Source organism: Erithacus rubecula (genome assembly GCF_903797595.1).
Source record: "Erithacus rubecula genome assembly, chromosome: 5".
Taxonomy (NCBI): Eukaryota; Metazoa; Chordata; class Aves; order Passeriformes; family Muscicapidae; genus Erithacus; species Erithacus rubecula.
In genome coordinates, this window is record NC_136687.1 from 30,167,749 (window position 1) to 30,184,293 (window position 16,545).

A 16,545-nucleotide genomic window follows, 5' to 3' on the forward strand; every position below is an offset into this window, starting at 1 on the left:
CGGGCGGCCGGGGTGGGCGCGGAAGAGCCCCGGCCTTGCCGAGCGCGGGGCCTCCGCTATCAGCCTTACAGAAGCTTATGGGAGCCAGTTTGTTCCCTTTCAGCCTGTCTTTGTGGAGAAGCTGCCGAAACAGAGACAAAAAAACCCAAACCAAAACAAAAAAAGCGCTTTAATTCTGAGCTGCTCTGCGGTGACCCCCTCGGTAGACCATTAGCGAACCGGAAGCGCGGGGTCAGAGTTCGTATTGGATCTCCCGAAACAAAGAGTGTTAAACCGCGTCTGTACTGACGAAGGGCGAGCCTGGGGTCCTGGCAGGCTCTGGGCTAGATTTTGATCGAGTGTGAGAAAGCCCTGCCCGAGGCGTGCCGTGTCCCGTCTGTTCCCTGCTGGGCTGGTACATAGGGTGGCCATCTGTGGTCCTTTCCCTGTAACCCATCGTTCTCTCCCTCGGCTATCCGCTGGTCAGCTGGCAGCTTTCAAACCAGCACACCGTGCCCTTAGTGTTAAAGAAGCCGATACGGCTGTTGCTTGTAGCGGTGGTGATGTGATTAATAGCTACAGGTGAATTAATAACTTAAGGGTCCCATCTACACTCAGAGTAATTCCTGCTGATTTTACAGCTTCATGCTGAGTACCAAAAAGTCTGTTTGCTTTCGGGAGATCAGAATGCTGGCCCAGTGTCAGGGCTTTTCAGCAGCTACATCCAGACCAGAAGTAATGGGAAGAGCTGTCTCAGTATGCCTGCTCCCGTCTGTGGTAGATTTAGTAGGGGGATAGTGTCACAGAAAATGTAATGGTAGATTTCAAATGTTTTTCGTTTTTTCATGTCGGCTTCTATACTTTCCTTATGATATTAATCAGGTAATTATTATTTAGCATTATACCTTGCAGAGTGGAAAACTTTTAATTTGCATGTCTCTATTAGTGCCATGTTATGTCATATATATGTTCGTGTACAAAAAATAACTTCTTTGAATGCTTGACATTTTCTCTTGCCGTCTTGTGAGATGGAAAACTTCAGTTTTCTAAGCTTTAAGGAGATGTTTTACAATACTGATGTCTGTTTTGAACATGTGTTTCAGTAGTGCTACACTCATTGCTTTGTAGCAGCAGATGCATACTGGACATGTGTTGTCTCCTGTGGTTTGCATATTTCAGAATCCAGTTGGTAACTAAAGACAGTTCAGTTATTTGCTTTCTCCTGTATGAGAAGCTTTGGGATTATTTTTATCACTATACCATTCATTTCTTTTGCTGTTTCCCATTTCAAATAAGTGGCAGTGGTGACACATGATGTTGTGAATTTATTTTCATTAGGTACAGATAGAATAAGTAAATCCTGGCTGGAATGGAGTAACAAGTTGGTTTATTTATCATTTTCCTGTCAAAAGAAAAGCATTGGAACAACTGCATTTATGGACGGGGCAAATATTTTTGCTTTTATTGCTGTACAGAGAGACATTGGTCATTTTTTGATAGGTTGCAGAGCATAGCTTTGAACCTTTTTGAGCCACTTTATTTCTTACTACTGAGTATATCTAAAGATCTTTGTAGCATCATCTTTGTATTCGCTGTCTTTGTCTCATATGGTTTTTTTTAATTATATATTTTCAGATACAATGTTATAAAATAAGCTTCCTAAAATCTACGGAATATATTTTGCTAGATTTAAAAAAAGATGTTGCTCTTTTCAGGAACTTGTTTTTTTATTTCCTTACAGTTGAAACCTCCTTTTATCTAAGCTTTCAGAGAAAACAATATCAAAGAGCAGGATAAAAATGTCTAATAAATTTTTAAATCCTTGCCATGATTTTTTCCTCCTCACACCTCCCCCTAGCAGGATGAGATCATCCTCCACAGAGAAATGCATGGCATCACTGCATGACCTAAAGCAAGATGAGGCAATTCTTAGTGGCTTGTTAGAAACAGCAGCATCCTCTGGAGAGCATTGCTCTTACCCTGTGCTTTGGGGCACAAAATACCATGCTGGTTCAAATGCACATTTGAGTGCCTAGCAACAAAAGAGAGAGCTGTTTGTGGAGTCTTTTGTTCTTTAAAGGAGTGCAGGTGACTTGGTGCCTGAGGGTGCTCAGGAACTGATGGATATTAAAAGTGATTACAGATTGTTTTCTGAAGGTAAACCATGCAAATTTCAAATACTTAACGTATTATAACCAGTTTTTCTAGACAATCCCTATAGCTTCTGTCAAGTCTCTCAGACATGCTCCAATTGTGATGAAGTAGAGTTGAGGAAGCTCTAACACTTCATTGAACAGTTGAAACTATGGGCTGTGAACTAGGCTTGCAGAGGCCTTAGTAAGAATTCTTTTTATGATATGATATTACAAGTTGTGGTTTATCTTTTTCAGAAAGAAGCTAATATAATTTGTTGTAATTGTAAGTTTTGCTAGCTACTTCTTCCAGTTTCGTTGTTTCTTTGTTGCTCGATCAAGGACAGCAGTTTTAGAGCTTTCAATTTTAAGGTCGCAAAAGGGTCAAGGAGATAAATCTTACTTTAGGTCACTTAAACGTTGGAGATCTCTCTTAGTGTTTGCATCCTGCCTAAAGCTGTAAGAAGCATTCAGGGCTCACAGCCAGTTGGGTTTGCAGTTTGCTTAGTAAAGCCTGCTGCTGTTTGGTTGAAGCACAGCTGATGTGAACCCAGGACAGCCTAATGAGCCACTTACCCTCCCTCGTCATTCCAAGTGTTCATCTGTTGGCCAGACTGTTAGCTTTCCCTGCACTTTGGCTGAGTCTTTCTCCAGGTAGGTGGCTTATCTGATAGACAGGAGCAGGCCACAGCTTATGTAGGCACATATTTGCTAGTTTATACTCTCTCCGTGGACTTGCAGCACTGGCACTGCAGAACTTCACAGTGCCAAACAGCTGGGACAAACACCTGGGATTTAGCAGAAGTTGATTTCTGTGCTGACATGGCTACCCTGCTGTCAGTACTCCTGCTAGCTGGTTTTGATAATAGAGTCAGCGCATGATGCTGTTCGTTTTTTGTATGGTGTGGCTGTTTATTACTGTTGTCAGACAAAGAACAGATGAAGAAAGTTAACCATTTCCCTGTCTCTCTTATTAATCCCAGCCACACTGAAGGATTTGGGTTGTGCTCTTGTGCATAATTCTTCCCCAGGAGAGGGAACAATATGAATCAGAATGGTGGGTTGGTCTGCTTGGCTGTTTTCCTACAAATTTTGCACAGGCTGAGAGCTCAGGAAAGCTGAGAACCAAAGCCAAGAATGATTGAAAAAATCATAGAAACTCCTGAAGCTGGGCTGTGCTGGAGCAGGAGAACTTACAGCATCCTTGCCAATGGAAGCCTTTCTTTCCAATTGCTGGGGATCAGAAGCTCTGCTCTTCAGTTAGAGCTAGATGCTCAGACCAGTTGTCACTGTAGACTAGACTTTGCTGGCAGTGCTAATGTTCCCTGCTCCCTAGGGCACTGGATGGATCACTGTCATGCCATAGGTCATAGGTAATTGAATTGCCCTTTGGAGTGGATTCTCTTTTTCTTCCCACTGGGTACTCTTAATGAATTAGAGTTTGAAGTTTGGATTAATGCATCCAGATCAAGATGCTAGGGAGTCAAGTTCAGCACTGTAGATTTAGTTCCTACCCCATCATACTGTCATTAAAGTAAATCTCTAAAGTATAATGATCAGATGTATTGTAGACACTTTATTTCTAAAATACCATGCTTATTTAATACTTTGGTAATTTGATTTTCAGGAAATTTCCTGTTTGCTGCATTACATAATACAGTTGTCAAGTCTGGAATAATTTGGTGAAGAAGATTTAATTACATCAGGGCTGTGAAATAATATTCAGAGTAACAGTGAAGATCTTTTGAAGCTGCTAAAAATGTAAGTAAATGTCTTCCTAGAGAAGTTAAGAAAGAAAGTTTTATCAGAAATTAGTGTTTCTGATTCAACAGTAATTGCAGCCTCAAAAATGGGTGTTTGTGTTGTACTAATAAGAGTATAGATACTAAGTTGAGACTTCTTACTATCATGATGTAAGATAGTAAATATAGTTTGCCTCAAAGAACTTAAGCCTTAAATAGAATCTTAAATAGAATTCATCATATCTGACCAGAAATCTTGCTACTTGGTCTGTATTTATTTTCCATAAATACACCTGCTAAACTAAGGTTTTATAAATTTCTTTACTTTTTTTGAGGTCTCAGCACTTCTAAGCATTTATTACTTTGTCCTATCTGGTGGTTTAAATTTATGATGCACAATTGTTTTCTGAAATTTGAGTTTAAGGTAACTTTTGTTAGTATGTTCCATGAGAATGCACAAAGTAACTGTGGGGGAGGTTTAATGCTTTTAAATTTCTGATTTGGTATCCATTAAAATTTATTGTCCTGTGTTCTCATAAAAGTAAAAAGCCCACAGCAAAGGATTCTTTTCTTCAACTGTTTAAAGTTGTATTGTTGTGGTTTTATTTCATTACTATTGCATTTGCATTCACATATACCAGTTGGAATGGAATGCAGAGAAATAACCCATTTCTCAAACTACTATGATCCAATTTCTAATTATATGAGTCTTTGCACATATCTAACAACATGTATTGCTTGATTTTGATTCTTAATTTCTAATGCATATTGGGACATTGCAAAATTTTAATGATTGTTTTCGATTTGTTTTTCTCATCTTGCTTTTTCTAGGTCTTTTCAATTATTTGGTCACAGAGATCTGCAGACTTTTTCCCAGAGAAGACAATAATTTAGAAAAATATTTAATGTTCTTCTTTCAAATATAATATGTGTAGGGATTACTCGGAAGTACTTTTTTTCCCCTACTAATATCCTAGGCTAAAATTATTCTGTGAACTGTCATAATATTTCTATTTTCTTGCATTTTCAAGCTGATTGAAAGCAACAATGACTGACATAGGAGATGGACCACATTTGGGGCAAGATCTGACAGATGCAAAATCTATTCCAGGTTTTAAAGGGTAAGTGAGGTACTTTTGGTTTAAATCTTCAATTTAAGTCTGGTCAGCAGTTTATGTCTAAAGGGTTCTATGTGCACAATCGATCCTTAACATCATTCAGCTAAGATTTTAAAGTTTAGCATGCTATCAATTACTTACCAAGAAACTGTGGCAAGGGATCTCTGAGCCTTGAGGAGTAACTGAGAGAGGCATCCCTGCTTGAGGAGAGGTCCTGATGTGCAGGCCACTGTGTGTGGAGTAAGACAAGTGGCTTACAGTCATATTTGTATATGAGCCATATTTTGGGATGGTGCATGCTTAGCTAGCCCTTAGATGTTGAAGAAGACTTATGGCTCTTGGCTGTTGTGTTAGCTGTCTCCCCAAAGTCTAGGTTCTTCCAGATGTAGCCATCACAAGGGTGGCTATTGCTTAAGCAGAAAAGAAGCACACATCTCTCACATCTTTTTAGGTTTTGAATGTTTTCTTGGGAAAATTTAACTGTAATAACTTCTGAGTATAATTCAGAACAGATTTGCTTTCTCAGAGCTAACCTTCCATCCAGGTACACAAATTTCAAAAGATGATAGTAAAAAAACTGATTTCTTGTTGATAGAATGCCAAGAATTTGCATTCTTAAACTAAGTTTTCATAGTTTTCATATTCTCCTGTGCAGAGGCAGTACAATTTTAAACACAGTTCTCCTTGATATTTTTAATTTCAAGCTCGGTACAAGTTTGTTTACTACAAATGCAACCTTACAGCTTTCACTGGGCTGGCTAAAGTAGCCTTTTATTGTCATTATTTTGAAAAGAGAGGTCAGAAATTAACACCTAAATTTTGTCTGGTTTCTATGCAGAAAGAACCTACCTGCCAGCAAGTCTATGGACTCTGGAATTCTACCAGACCACAGTTACAGAATGGATTATCCAGAGATGGGGCAATGTGTCATAATAAACAATAAGAACTTCCACAGACATACTGGTACCACTCACAAGTTTTTTACTTTTTTTCTTTAATTTATATGAATTAGTGCTGTGTGTTATTCTTCAAAATTAAATATGCAGATCATGTTTTGATTTTTGATTGCACTCTGAAATTAAGTTATGGATGTGATTAATTTCAGTCAATTCTTCCAAATATGCATAGAGGGAACACATTAGGATATAGCAGAAATGGGGAGGAAAACTGATCAGCAGTAAAAGTCTGTCTTATCTTTTAGTCATGATTTCTGTTTTGCAAATGAAATTCTTCTTATGTCCTGAAATAGATAAATAGATATAAAAATAAGATGCACATAAATCTACCATACAGAGCGTGGGAGTTGGTGTGTCCATGTAACAGTACAATGTTTTCTCTGCTAGAGTGGATTTGGAATAATGGAATATTTCAGATTGATACAGCTATAAAAAAGAAAATAATTTGGCTCAATCAGACCATATCTATCTATATAATCTATATAATATTAAAAAATAACACATTTCTCTTGTGTATAGGGATGTCATCCCGTTCAGGTACAGATGCAGATGCTATGAGTGTCAGAGAAGTTTTTATGAAGTTGGGATATAAAATAAAGATCAACAATGATCTTTCATGTGGGGACATTTTTAAACTATTGAAAAATGGTAAGTTTTTATATGTTTAGTGTATGCATTAAGTCAGCCACTATTTCCAAATACATCTCTGGCCCTCACATCTCTTCTTTCTGGGTTCTTTTAGATGGTATTTCACACCCTCTGGTGATTTATTGCTAAGGATGCCATGTACATCATAGTTTCTATGTTTGTTCATCTTAGCTGTCTCTCCATCTTTTGTGCCATGACTGTTGTCTCCGTATCCTTTCTCATCTTCTAAAGAAGGATGGAAAAAAGGCTGAAACTTAAATGCAGACTGATTTATATTCTGACCTGGGATCACTGAAGCTCTGTGAGTTGGAAGGAAAACTGCTAGATTGGGTAGAGGGGTTCTGTGCTTAATGCTTAGTGGTGTGGCCCAGAGAGGGGCTCTCATTGAGGGATCAGAACTGCAGGTGTGAGGACTGAATTTCTTTTGGATAAACAACTCATGTTTTGTTTAACTTGTGAAACAAAACACCCTTCTCTCAAGTGAGAGCTTTATACTCCTATGTTAGTCCTGCTTTGTTTGGATTTGGCTATATCTAGACCCATACATTAAATGGTGCCTGGAGGTATCAGTAGTCCTGAAACATGGGCCATTCTAATCAGCTGTAGGAAAGTTCCCTGCCATGGAGGGAGGACTCATGCCCACTAGTGCTCTCCCAGACCATACTTAAACAGTGAAAGTATTCCAGTGATTATTCCCAACAGCAGTTAGCCTGCAGCAATCATGGTCTTACTTTTTGTGTTTAGTTTTGTTTGGGTTTATTGTTTTCTGGTTGGTTATTTTTTTAATGAAAGTGTTTGCTAACACTGCAGGTTCCTTAGTGCCAGTTGATGTTTATGCCAGAAAATATTCCCAGGCATAGTTAATTCATCAGTATTGTTGCAGCTGGTCTGTTAACAGTAGCTGAAAATGTGACTCTTCTAAATGCAGTGCTTGTCCATAAATTGTAGAGATGCCTCAGTGTACATCACTTGAGTAAAGTTGAAACAATTAATTTCTTCCAGAACAGAAATTTAGTGTTTTGTTAAGCACTAAACAGTAAGTCTTCAGATTTAGGGACTGTTTTCACTTTTTATCTATAAACTCTTGCATCTTTTTGAATTACCACTCATAATTTCTTTTGAATCTTTTTTTTAATCTTGTTTGTATCTTTTCATAAATTTGCAAAAATCATCTTGATCCTTAAGCACATTTCCCACAATGTCAGGCAACAAAAGCCATTGGAGAATATAAATTCTATGCTATTTGTATACCACAAGATGAAAAAAAGTATAAAACTACAAACACTTTATATGAAGCTTAAATAACATAAGTACAAAATTAAGAGGATTCAGAAATCTTTCTAGACCTCACTACAAGTAAGAAGTGAAAGGGAGAAGTGTACTGCTATTACTAAGTCCCTGCAGGAACAGCAACAACTGTCATGCTACATTTAGTTCCCATGTAATCTAAGTAGCTGAAGCAACCCAATTGGAAAGAGAGGTAGGGCTTCTCCATTCTATCCCAAAACTCAGGATATTCTCAGTACAATCCCAGAGCACAAGACTGACCATTATTGCATGAATACATATTGCATGTATATCATTCAGACTTTGAGACACTGTGGGAATACCCTTTTTGTCTCCTTACAGCATTCCTGGCCTAGCTCTCTCTGTGTCTTGCAATGGGTAGGGCTGGCCCTGAATTTGGGATTTCCAGTGCCCAACCTCCTGAAGTAAAGTAGGCAGGCTTCTTCTGTTCAGAAGTGAAAATTCTTTGGAGGTGTATAAACATGCAAATTAGTTCTTAAAGACTTCTGTGACATAGGAAGAATCAAATGTTTTGAATTTTTAGAGAGTACAGAAGGTTAAGATGATTCTCTTTTTCCTCTCAGTTTCTGAAGAAGATCACAGCAAGCGAAGCAGTTTTGTTTGCGTGTTGCTAAGCCACGGCGATGAAGGATTGATCTATGGTACAGATGGGCCTCTTGAACTGAAAGCACTAACAAGCCTGTTCAGAGGGGACAGGTGCAGAAGTTTAGCAGGAAAACCCAAGCTCTTTTTCATTCAGGTGATGTACAGCTGAACAATGATCATCAAAGCAACCAGATAATTAAATAAAAATACTATTTCCCACTAATTATTAGTGCAAAAAGTGAATCCTTTCTAAAATTGATTTGAATGGAACTACTTTCAGAGTAAGATTCTCTTTAGGTCTGAAGTGGCACAATTCTCCCTGTTAGGAAGGCTGTATTTAGAACAGCTGACATTGCATTAATTGTATGTATGAAATACAATCTTAGGAAATATTTTAATGGCTGAGTACACTTTTGTATTAATATCTATCTTACCCAAACTATGTCGTTGATTTAAATAAATGTTACTACTTTTCTTCTGAGTTTGCCTAATGGAAATGAGACACATAAATTTGTTATTTTTGCAGTTTTTCAAAAATGATATTATAATTTTTAAAACACAAAATATCAGTGTTTTTATAATGATGGCTGCCTTTACTTTTCTATTTTAATATTATTTTCCATTCTTCTTTCTACCAAATAGGCCTGTAGAGGGACAGAATTAGATTCTGGTATTGAGACAGACAGTGGACCAGAAGAATCAACGTGTCAGAAAATACCAGTAGAGGCAGATTTCCTGTATGCCTATTCTACAGCCCCAGGTGAGGAACTGTATCCATGTCAGCCTGTATTCATGCTGTAAATTGCAACTTGGAATTGGACCCAGTCAGTGGGTGACTTCTCTGGTATGGAATGTCCCTTTGGTCAGTTTGGGTCAGCTGTGCTAGCTGTGTCCCCTCACAGGATCTTGCCCAGTCCCAGCCCCTTGGTGGGGGCAATGCTGGGGAGTCAGTAGCCAAAGCACTGGTGTGTTATCCACACCTTTCCAGCTACCAGTGCAGAGCACAGCACTGTGAGGGCTGCTGTAGGAAAATGAACTCCTGCTCAGCCAGACCCAATATACTTTTTCATGGAAATATATATAGACTTCCCTCAGTCTTTTTTTTTTTTTAATTTGACTTGATTTTGTTTTGAGGTAGTTGCTATTCTCAGTTCCTATAAAACCCCTACCAAACCCTGAATATATCCTTCTCACTAGAAAACCCTCAAGTGTACATCTGCTGGAAATTCAGTTAATTGAAATTATGCAAATAATTTACAGCAAGAGAAAAAGATAATATTCTGAAAGAACAAAACAATCAGATATGCAGAAGTGGATGATAAGTACCAGCATATTATTTGTCTTTTAACAAATAATGTATTTGCATTGCATCCTTAAGCAAAATTGGTAGTGGCAGAGACTTTCTTATTCCTTTACATTTCCACTTAGCAGAAGTACTGTCTCCTCCTCCTTGTATTCGTGTACCCCATGAAAAGTAGTGAGTGATTAATAACTAAGATTGCTGCAGCAGAAGATAATTTTCCTGCCTTTTGATTTTCTTCCTACTGTAGGTTTTCTTAGATTATAAAAGGTGACAGGATTAGAAAAAAAAATTTGAGTTTGAATTTGTGGAGATTATAAGATCTAAATGTTTTTGGTTGATGGTTTTGAGTTTTTATTTTAAAACATTGATATTGGAAACAATGTGTTGTTCTCCTAGTTGCTGACCTGTCCTGTATCAAAGGCTGATCATTTTGACATTACTCTCTTCCACAGGCTATTACTCCTGGAGGAATTCAGCTGAAGGCTCATGGTTTATTCAGTCACTGTGTAAAATGCTGAAGGAACATGCAAAGAATCTTGAACTCATGCAGATTTTAACTCGTGTCAATCGCAGAGTGGCAGAGTATGAGTCCTGCTCAACTCGACAAGATTTTAATGCAAAGAAACAGATTCCATGTATTGTCTCTATGCTCACCAAAGAATTCTATTTCCCTTCCTAAAATTTTCCAGTTCATGTTTTTTTATCTGTGTTTTATATGCAATATTAGTACAGAATACAACTTTTAAGTCTGAATAACTGTTCACTACTGTGTGAGGCACAATGAAGTGTCTCAAAGTTAGATGTATGTCTGTTGTTAGAAGTAAAACATAGTATGCCATAGAAATGCAAAACTGAGTAGCTGAAGCAGATTTGAAAGTAGTGCTTTGAGTATATTGCAAAAAATTAGGAAGAGGAGACCTGAAGAAAAATCAGATTGTTTATTTGGAGCTGTTTGGTGCTATATTTCACTTTGCTGAAGGGGCAGAGAAAAGAAAGGGTTCTTATAAATAGTTTGGTTTTGTATCTTACAAAGAAGATTCAGAGTGTCAGTGATGGTAATATGATAGTAGTGTCTTCACACATTTCTTCTTAACTCAAGTTCTTAAAGTTTAGGTTAGTTTATAACCTAAACTATTTCTACACTATTGGGCATGAACTGTGGAAAACAGCCATTTCATATTTTTGCATACAATTATGAAGCATGTTTTGAGTACAGTAAAAATATCAACATGGTAGCTGTTTCAAAATAAATTTTGTGTTCTGACCTTGAAGCTGAGTGCCCAAGGGACCAGTCTTCCAAAATGTCTTTTCCTGCAGGTCCCTGAGGGTGGAGCTGTTGGGGCATATTTGGGGCTACAAGAACCTGTGCAAAAGGAAGTCTGCATTCTGAACAGTCTGATTTCCTCTTTTTAGCCTTAAATAAGAATGGGTTGGCTTTGTGCATACCACATGTAGTCTGTGGGAAAACCTAGATTTCTGGTACTTTCCTTTTTAATGCTAATTCCACTCAGTTAATTAGAAACTTTAGCTAAAATATGTTAACAAATAGTAAATTTATATCTCTTGAGTCTGAGTTTTGTGAAGCAGACTTCTACAAAATTGCAAAACATTTTTGCTGATATTTCAACTTGCAACAGTCTTTTTAAGATTAATGGAAGACAAAATATGAAATTACTATAGGTGCTTGCGAAACAAGACTTGAAACTTTTAAAATTGTGTAGCAAAAACAATGTTGGCAAATTGATGCTCACTTCCAGAGGCATTTCATACTTGTTTTTTTTAATTAAATACCGTTTCCTAGATTGTATCATGCTTTTCTGTGTGTGTTATTTGTTTAGGATCTGATAGCTTTTACAGATTATTTTAACATTAATTATATCCCTCAAATTACTATTGTTCTTTTTCCTCAATCGAGTTTACCAGCTGAAATTGAAAAGGATCCACTTGAAAGCATTGTATGCAATTGTATAGCCAGGTAGTAGTGAGTGAGACCTAGGAAATGCAGGTTCAAAAGGGAGGCAGAGGAGGCAGTTTTAAACATTGTAGATGAGTTCCCTGATGACTGCCTGCTGGATAGGAGCAATCCTGTCTCTCTTATAGAAATGTTCTGTGAGAGAGGGTTGGTCTATTTTAATCCATTGAAATTTCAGTTCTGGGCAGATTCTTGCCCATGCTCCTGTTGAAAAATTGAATAGGCCTCTTGTAGATTGTGAATTACAACAAGCATTTGCAAGGTTATATGCTGTAGATTACTGACAGAATTTGTCTTAATCTGCTTCAGAGTAATGGGGCATAAGAATGTTCCGTGAGTTCTTAGTTATTTTGGTATGAAAAACTCCTGTCACAGAGTTTGCTCTTCCCTTAGATTTAATAAGTTCTGGCATTATTTCATCTTGGTCCTTTAAAGGAAAATTATTGTACAGTTTTTCCAATGGTCCTTAAAACAGAGCAAAACAAAACCAAAGCTAGGCTATAGTGAGTAGCCAGTTGGAGGAATGAGGCCTGCAGCCATGAGATACCTGCTGGAGGGATTTCAGTTGGCATGATGGCCTGGTGATGGGGGTGAGGGGTTGTCATTAATCTTACCTTAGCTCTGCAACTGGCCAGATGGAAGGAGTGGTGCATGTTCCACCCTGAGTGTGACCCACAGCCTTCCTAGTCTCTCTGACTCTCCATATCCCTCTTTTATATATGAAGTGGCTGCACCATCTCACTGTTCATGATGACAGTAACAGGATACTTGACTACAGTCTCACCTTCACTTCTCCCAAAGTGTTTGAAGTCCTCCATGGCAGAGGATGAGAGTGTAACCACCATGCAGACAAGCTGATGGGCTTGCTCCTCTCCTCCCTAAAACAGAGACATCTCTGGTGAGATTTCCACCTGCACAGAGCATACCTGCAAGCACTTAAACATAGTGCTGTACTGTCTCAGAGATTATGTAGGCCTAGTGAATTTGTCACTGGCAGTTTAACAGGAATCTGTTAGATTGCCTGTTGCTCCAATAAACTGCACTGTTTGTTAAAGTGTAGTCATGAATGAGACCAGACTTAGAGTGTAGACCACATTGTGCATCAGAGATCTTACTGAACACAGCCATATTTACAGTGCTGAATTGGTAATAATCAGAAATTATACCCAGCCTCACCTAGCCTCTCTGAGGACTAGTTGGAAAGCAACTGTTTCTGTTGAGTTTCTATACTCTGAGCACCAATCATTTAATACAGGTAGGGCTTGGGAAATTAGGTATTCCCATGAAGTCCTTTCAGCCACATTTTACTCCAGTAGATTCCTTCACAATGCCAAGAAGGTGTCTAGATACTTCGGAGAGATGGTGTTCCAGTCTGTAGGACATGCTTGTAGAGACAGAGCCTGTTGGAGAAAGCAGAGGGAGAGGTGATAACATCCTTTTTCTCATGTCTTGTCTCCTGTTTTTCTCATGTCTTTCCTAAACACTCTATTTGTAATAATCTTTCATCCTATTGCCTCTTATCCAAATACAACCTTTTTACTGGATCACATTTTCCTAATGAGCTGACTAGCTCACCAGACCTCCTTTCCAAACCAAGTCAGGTGAAAGGCTGGGTGAAAACACTTTCATCAAAGTGAATGCACTACCCTGGTGTGAACAGTTCATCACTTCCACAAGGGACACCTTCCATGCCAAGTGTGGCTGGAGTTTCCAAGGTGAGCTGGAAAGCAAACACCTGTTTTCACCTGAAGATCTGTGACTACCTGGATCATCAGTTAAATCATGTCCAGAAGGCTTTTAAGAAGTATTTTGCTAACTTGAAAAGCTAACAGAACTGCAAACTCTAGAAAATCAATTAGGAAGTTAGAAAAGATGGCATATGACACACATAACAATTTTACTGTTTTCTAATAAAACAAAGCAACAACAAAAAAAGAAAAACCACCAAACCAAGAAAACCAACACCAATTTCTTTTTTGAATAAACACATTTAATGTTAAGTGATGGAAGAATGAATAAAGTAAAAGACCCAGGCTGAAACTGAGGAGGCAACTCGTGCTGTCTGGTTTGCAGGAGGTCAAATACTCCCTTCTGGCTAAGCAGGTCCTTATTTTGAATGCAGTCAGTCTGCCTTCTTCCTATAACAGTCTTTGCAGAGTAGCCACTTCAAATACGAGTTTATTAAAAGAAAAAAAAAGGCAAGTCAGACTCCAATGCTGGTAAATCCCATGGAAACAGTCTTTCTTTGGGAACAAAATCCACACTTCTAGTACTCTGCTCCATGAGAAAATCCATGGAACTTACTCAAAATACTAATTTGGGGTTTCTCAGCCTGGGGAAGAGATGGCTCCAGGGAGACTTTAGAACACCATGTCATTATCTAAAGGGGGCTGGGGACAGAATTTTTTGCAGGGCCTGTTGCAATAGGACAAGGGACTATGGTTTAAATTAGAAGAGGGTGGATTCAGACTACATTTGAGGAAGGAGTTCTTTTGTTATGAGGGTGGTGAAAGAAACACAGGAACAGGTTGCCCAGAGAAGTGGGAAATGCCCCATTCCTGGAAATACTGAAGGTCCGATTGGGCAGGATCTGAGCAGCCTGGTCTGCTGGAAGGTATCCCTGTTTGCTGCAGGAGGGGTGGACTAGATGGCCTTTAAAGGGCCCTCCCAACACAAACCATTCTCTGTTTCTATGATGATATGGCTGTTAACAAGTACTGGGTCCCCTTTTATACATGATGCATTGCTCTTGGCAGTTTATGTGATTTCTCCTTAAATTTTAAACTGCACTACTATACATTCACTGGATTACTATACAATAACATGCAATTCATATTTTTAACTATAATACGAGGTTTTTTACTAAAGCCAGGCAGTATGCATATGAAATCACATCTAGTGATTAGAAATATTAGCAGTATGAATAAAAACGGCTAAATTAAGACTGGTCACTTCATATTTGGTAAGGAATGGTATTCATTGCCAGGAAAAACTACCTTTCAGCTGGGTGTTTCCTTCTGCTCTTGATTGCAGACAGGCAGAATAGTCACAGCAGAGCTCTGGATTTCTGAGGGACCAGGAACAGAAGTAAACTACTGCTTCACCACCACCGGGTGTCACTGCAGATAGCACAATAATCTCCAAAGCTCACACCGATGAGTCATGCAAAATGAAACCCAAAAGCTGCTGAATGGAGCGACGCTTTCACAGCTGTCACTGGTAGGTTGCTGTCAGCTCATGTGTTTTTTGCATCCCAGAATATATGAGAACATTGTATTGCTGCTTCCCAAGAAAGCCACACTTACTGCACGTCAGAGTAAACAAGAATCAGCTGATCTTGAGGCAAAAAGTGTTGTCTTTGCTGCCCTAGACCTACACAGAGAATACTTCCAACTATGGAGCATGTCCCCCTGTAGATCCCTGTCACACCACTGGCAGTCCTGTTACATTTAATAAAAAAAATCCACAGTACCTTCCAAAACAGTTTTCTGCCATATCTGTGGTGATGGTCTTCAAACAAAAGACTGATGCAATAGCTTGCTTTGCCTGCATCATGACAGTCAGTTAGTGGAAATGGAGAGAAGAAAGCTTGTAAGATCCTAATTTTATTTTTATGTCTTCAAATCAAATTCTGATGTTTGGATTTTCCTGCATAATCACCAACCAAAAAATTAGGACCTGTCCTCTCCTAACAAATGATAATGTTCTTTTTTTTTCCTAAAGTAGTGACCAAGATATTCTGTCATCAAGACAGTTGCATAATTAAAATGTCTCAAAAGAAAATAGGATGTACAGTAGTGATTTTCCAAAAGTGATTTTGTTTAGTGTTTGCAGGCAAGATTTGGCATCAGGTTAAATAGCTCTGCCCTGCTGCCCCCAATGTCAAAGGACTGGCAATGGTGCTCTGCCTTTGCTTGCTGAGCACCAGATCAGAATATTTGTCTTGTTGAACATGATGAGCTTTACAGAGACTTGCCAAATGAATTCCATAAGACGGGGTACGTACAAGACCAACCTAGATGATCTGATAGGTCCTCCTGGTTTCAGATTGTATACAGAAAGGTGCCATGCAAATCCATCTTGTTACCTCTGAAAGATGACCAGTAACAGGTTTTCCAGAACGTGCATGAAGTAGCAATAAAATTGTCTGAGTCATTTGAGAGTATCTGATGCAAAGGTGTGCCAACCACAGTACTCCACAACCATTAAAAAATGTTGGTTCAATTTATTCAACCACAAGACCTTTACAAAGAGTAGTGAAAACAGCCATCAGTGTGCAATTTACCATCATCTGCATAAAAACATGATTGATAGTAAACACTGGCAGGGTGATTTAAATTTGCAAGATCCTTCTTAACAGACACAAGCATTTCCTCTTTCTGTCTACTTCTAATACTGAACACAGAACATTGTGTGTTCCCTTTTATTCCATTCAGCTAAAAGCCACTTCCTCAAATGCACAGCCCATACCTCTCCTGCAATGCAAAAAGGCTGGTTGAAGGCAGGAGTAACTTTCTCTGCATAGAGTTCTTGTCCTTCTGAATCTCTTCACTTTTCTTTGCCTCCTCATCCTCACCTGCTCCTTGTGTTCACCACATTCCCACCTTGCCTTGGTTGAGGCTATGAGCTTTCTGGATGAGGGATCACCTTCAGATGATGGGAATGCTGTGGCTCTGCAGGAGTTCCTGAGCCTGGACATGCACTCAGGAGACTGTGGCTTCCTCAGCTGACATGTGGCCCCTTTGCCCAGACTGCTGGTAAGACTGGTGATCCGACAGGTGTAGCTTTCTTCATTCAGCCTG

At 38.8% G+C, this 16,545-nt stretch overlaps 1 protein-coding gene across 2 annotated transcripts in view; it reads left to right on the forward strand.

Annotated features, from left to right (window-relative positions):
• CASP3 (caspase 3) overlaps positions 1–16,545 on the forward strand; it is a 180,485-nt gene that overhangs the window by 394 nt on the left and 163,546 nt on the right. The window contains exons 2-8 of one of the 2 annotated variants that reach the window (XR_013774237.1): positions 3,739–3,872; positions 4,885–4,974; positions 5,810–5,934; positions 6,447–6,575; positions 8,447–8,622; positions 9,111–9,228; positions 10,224–10,986. Coding sequence is in view for 1 of the 2 variants with exons in the window: in XM_079305675.1 (XP_079161801.1) it covers positions 4,901–4,974; positions 5,810–5,934; positions 6,447–6,575; positions 8,447–8,622; positions 9,111–9,228; positions 10,224–10,450 (849 nt within the window). In the remaining variant the exon portion in view is untranslated. Of the gene's footprint in view, positions 1–3,738; positions 3,873–4,884; positions 4,975–5,809; positions 5,935–6,446; positions 6,576–8,446; positions 8,623–9,110; positions 9,229–10,223; positions 11,578–16,545 lie in introns of those variants that run through there. The other variant, XM_079305675.1, reaches the window with a different exon arrangement.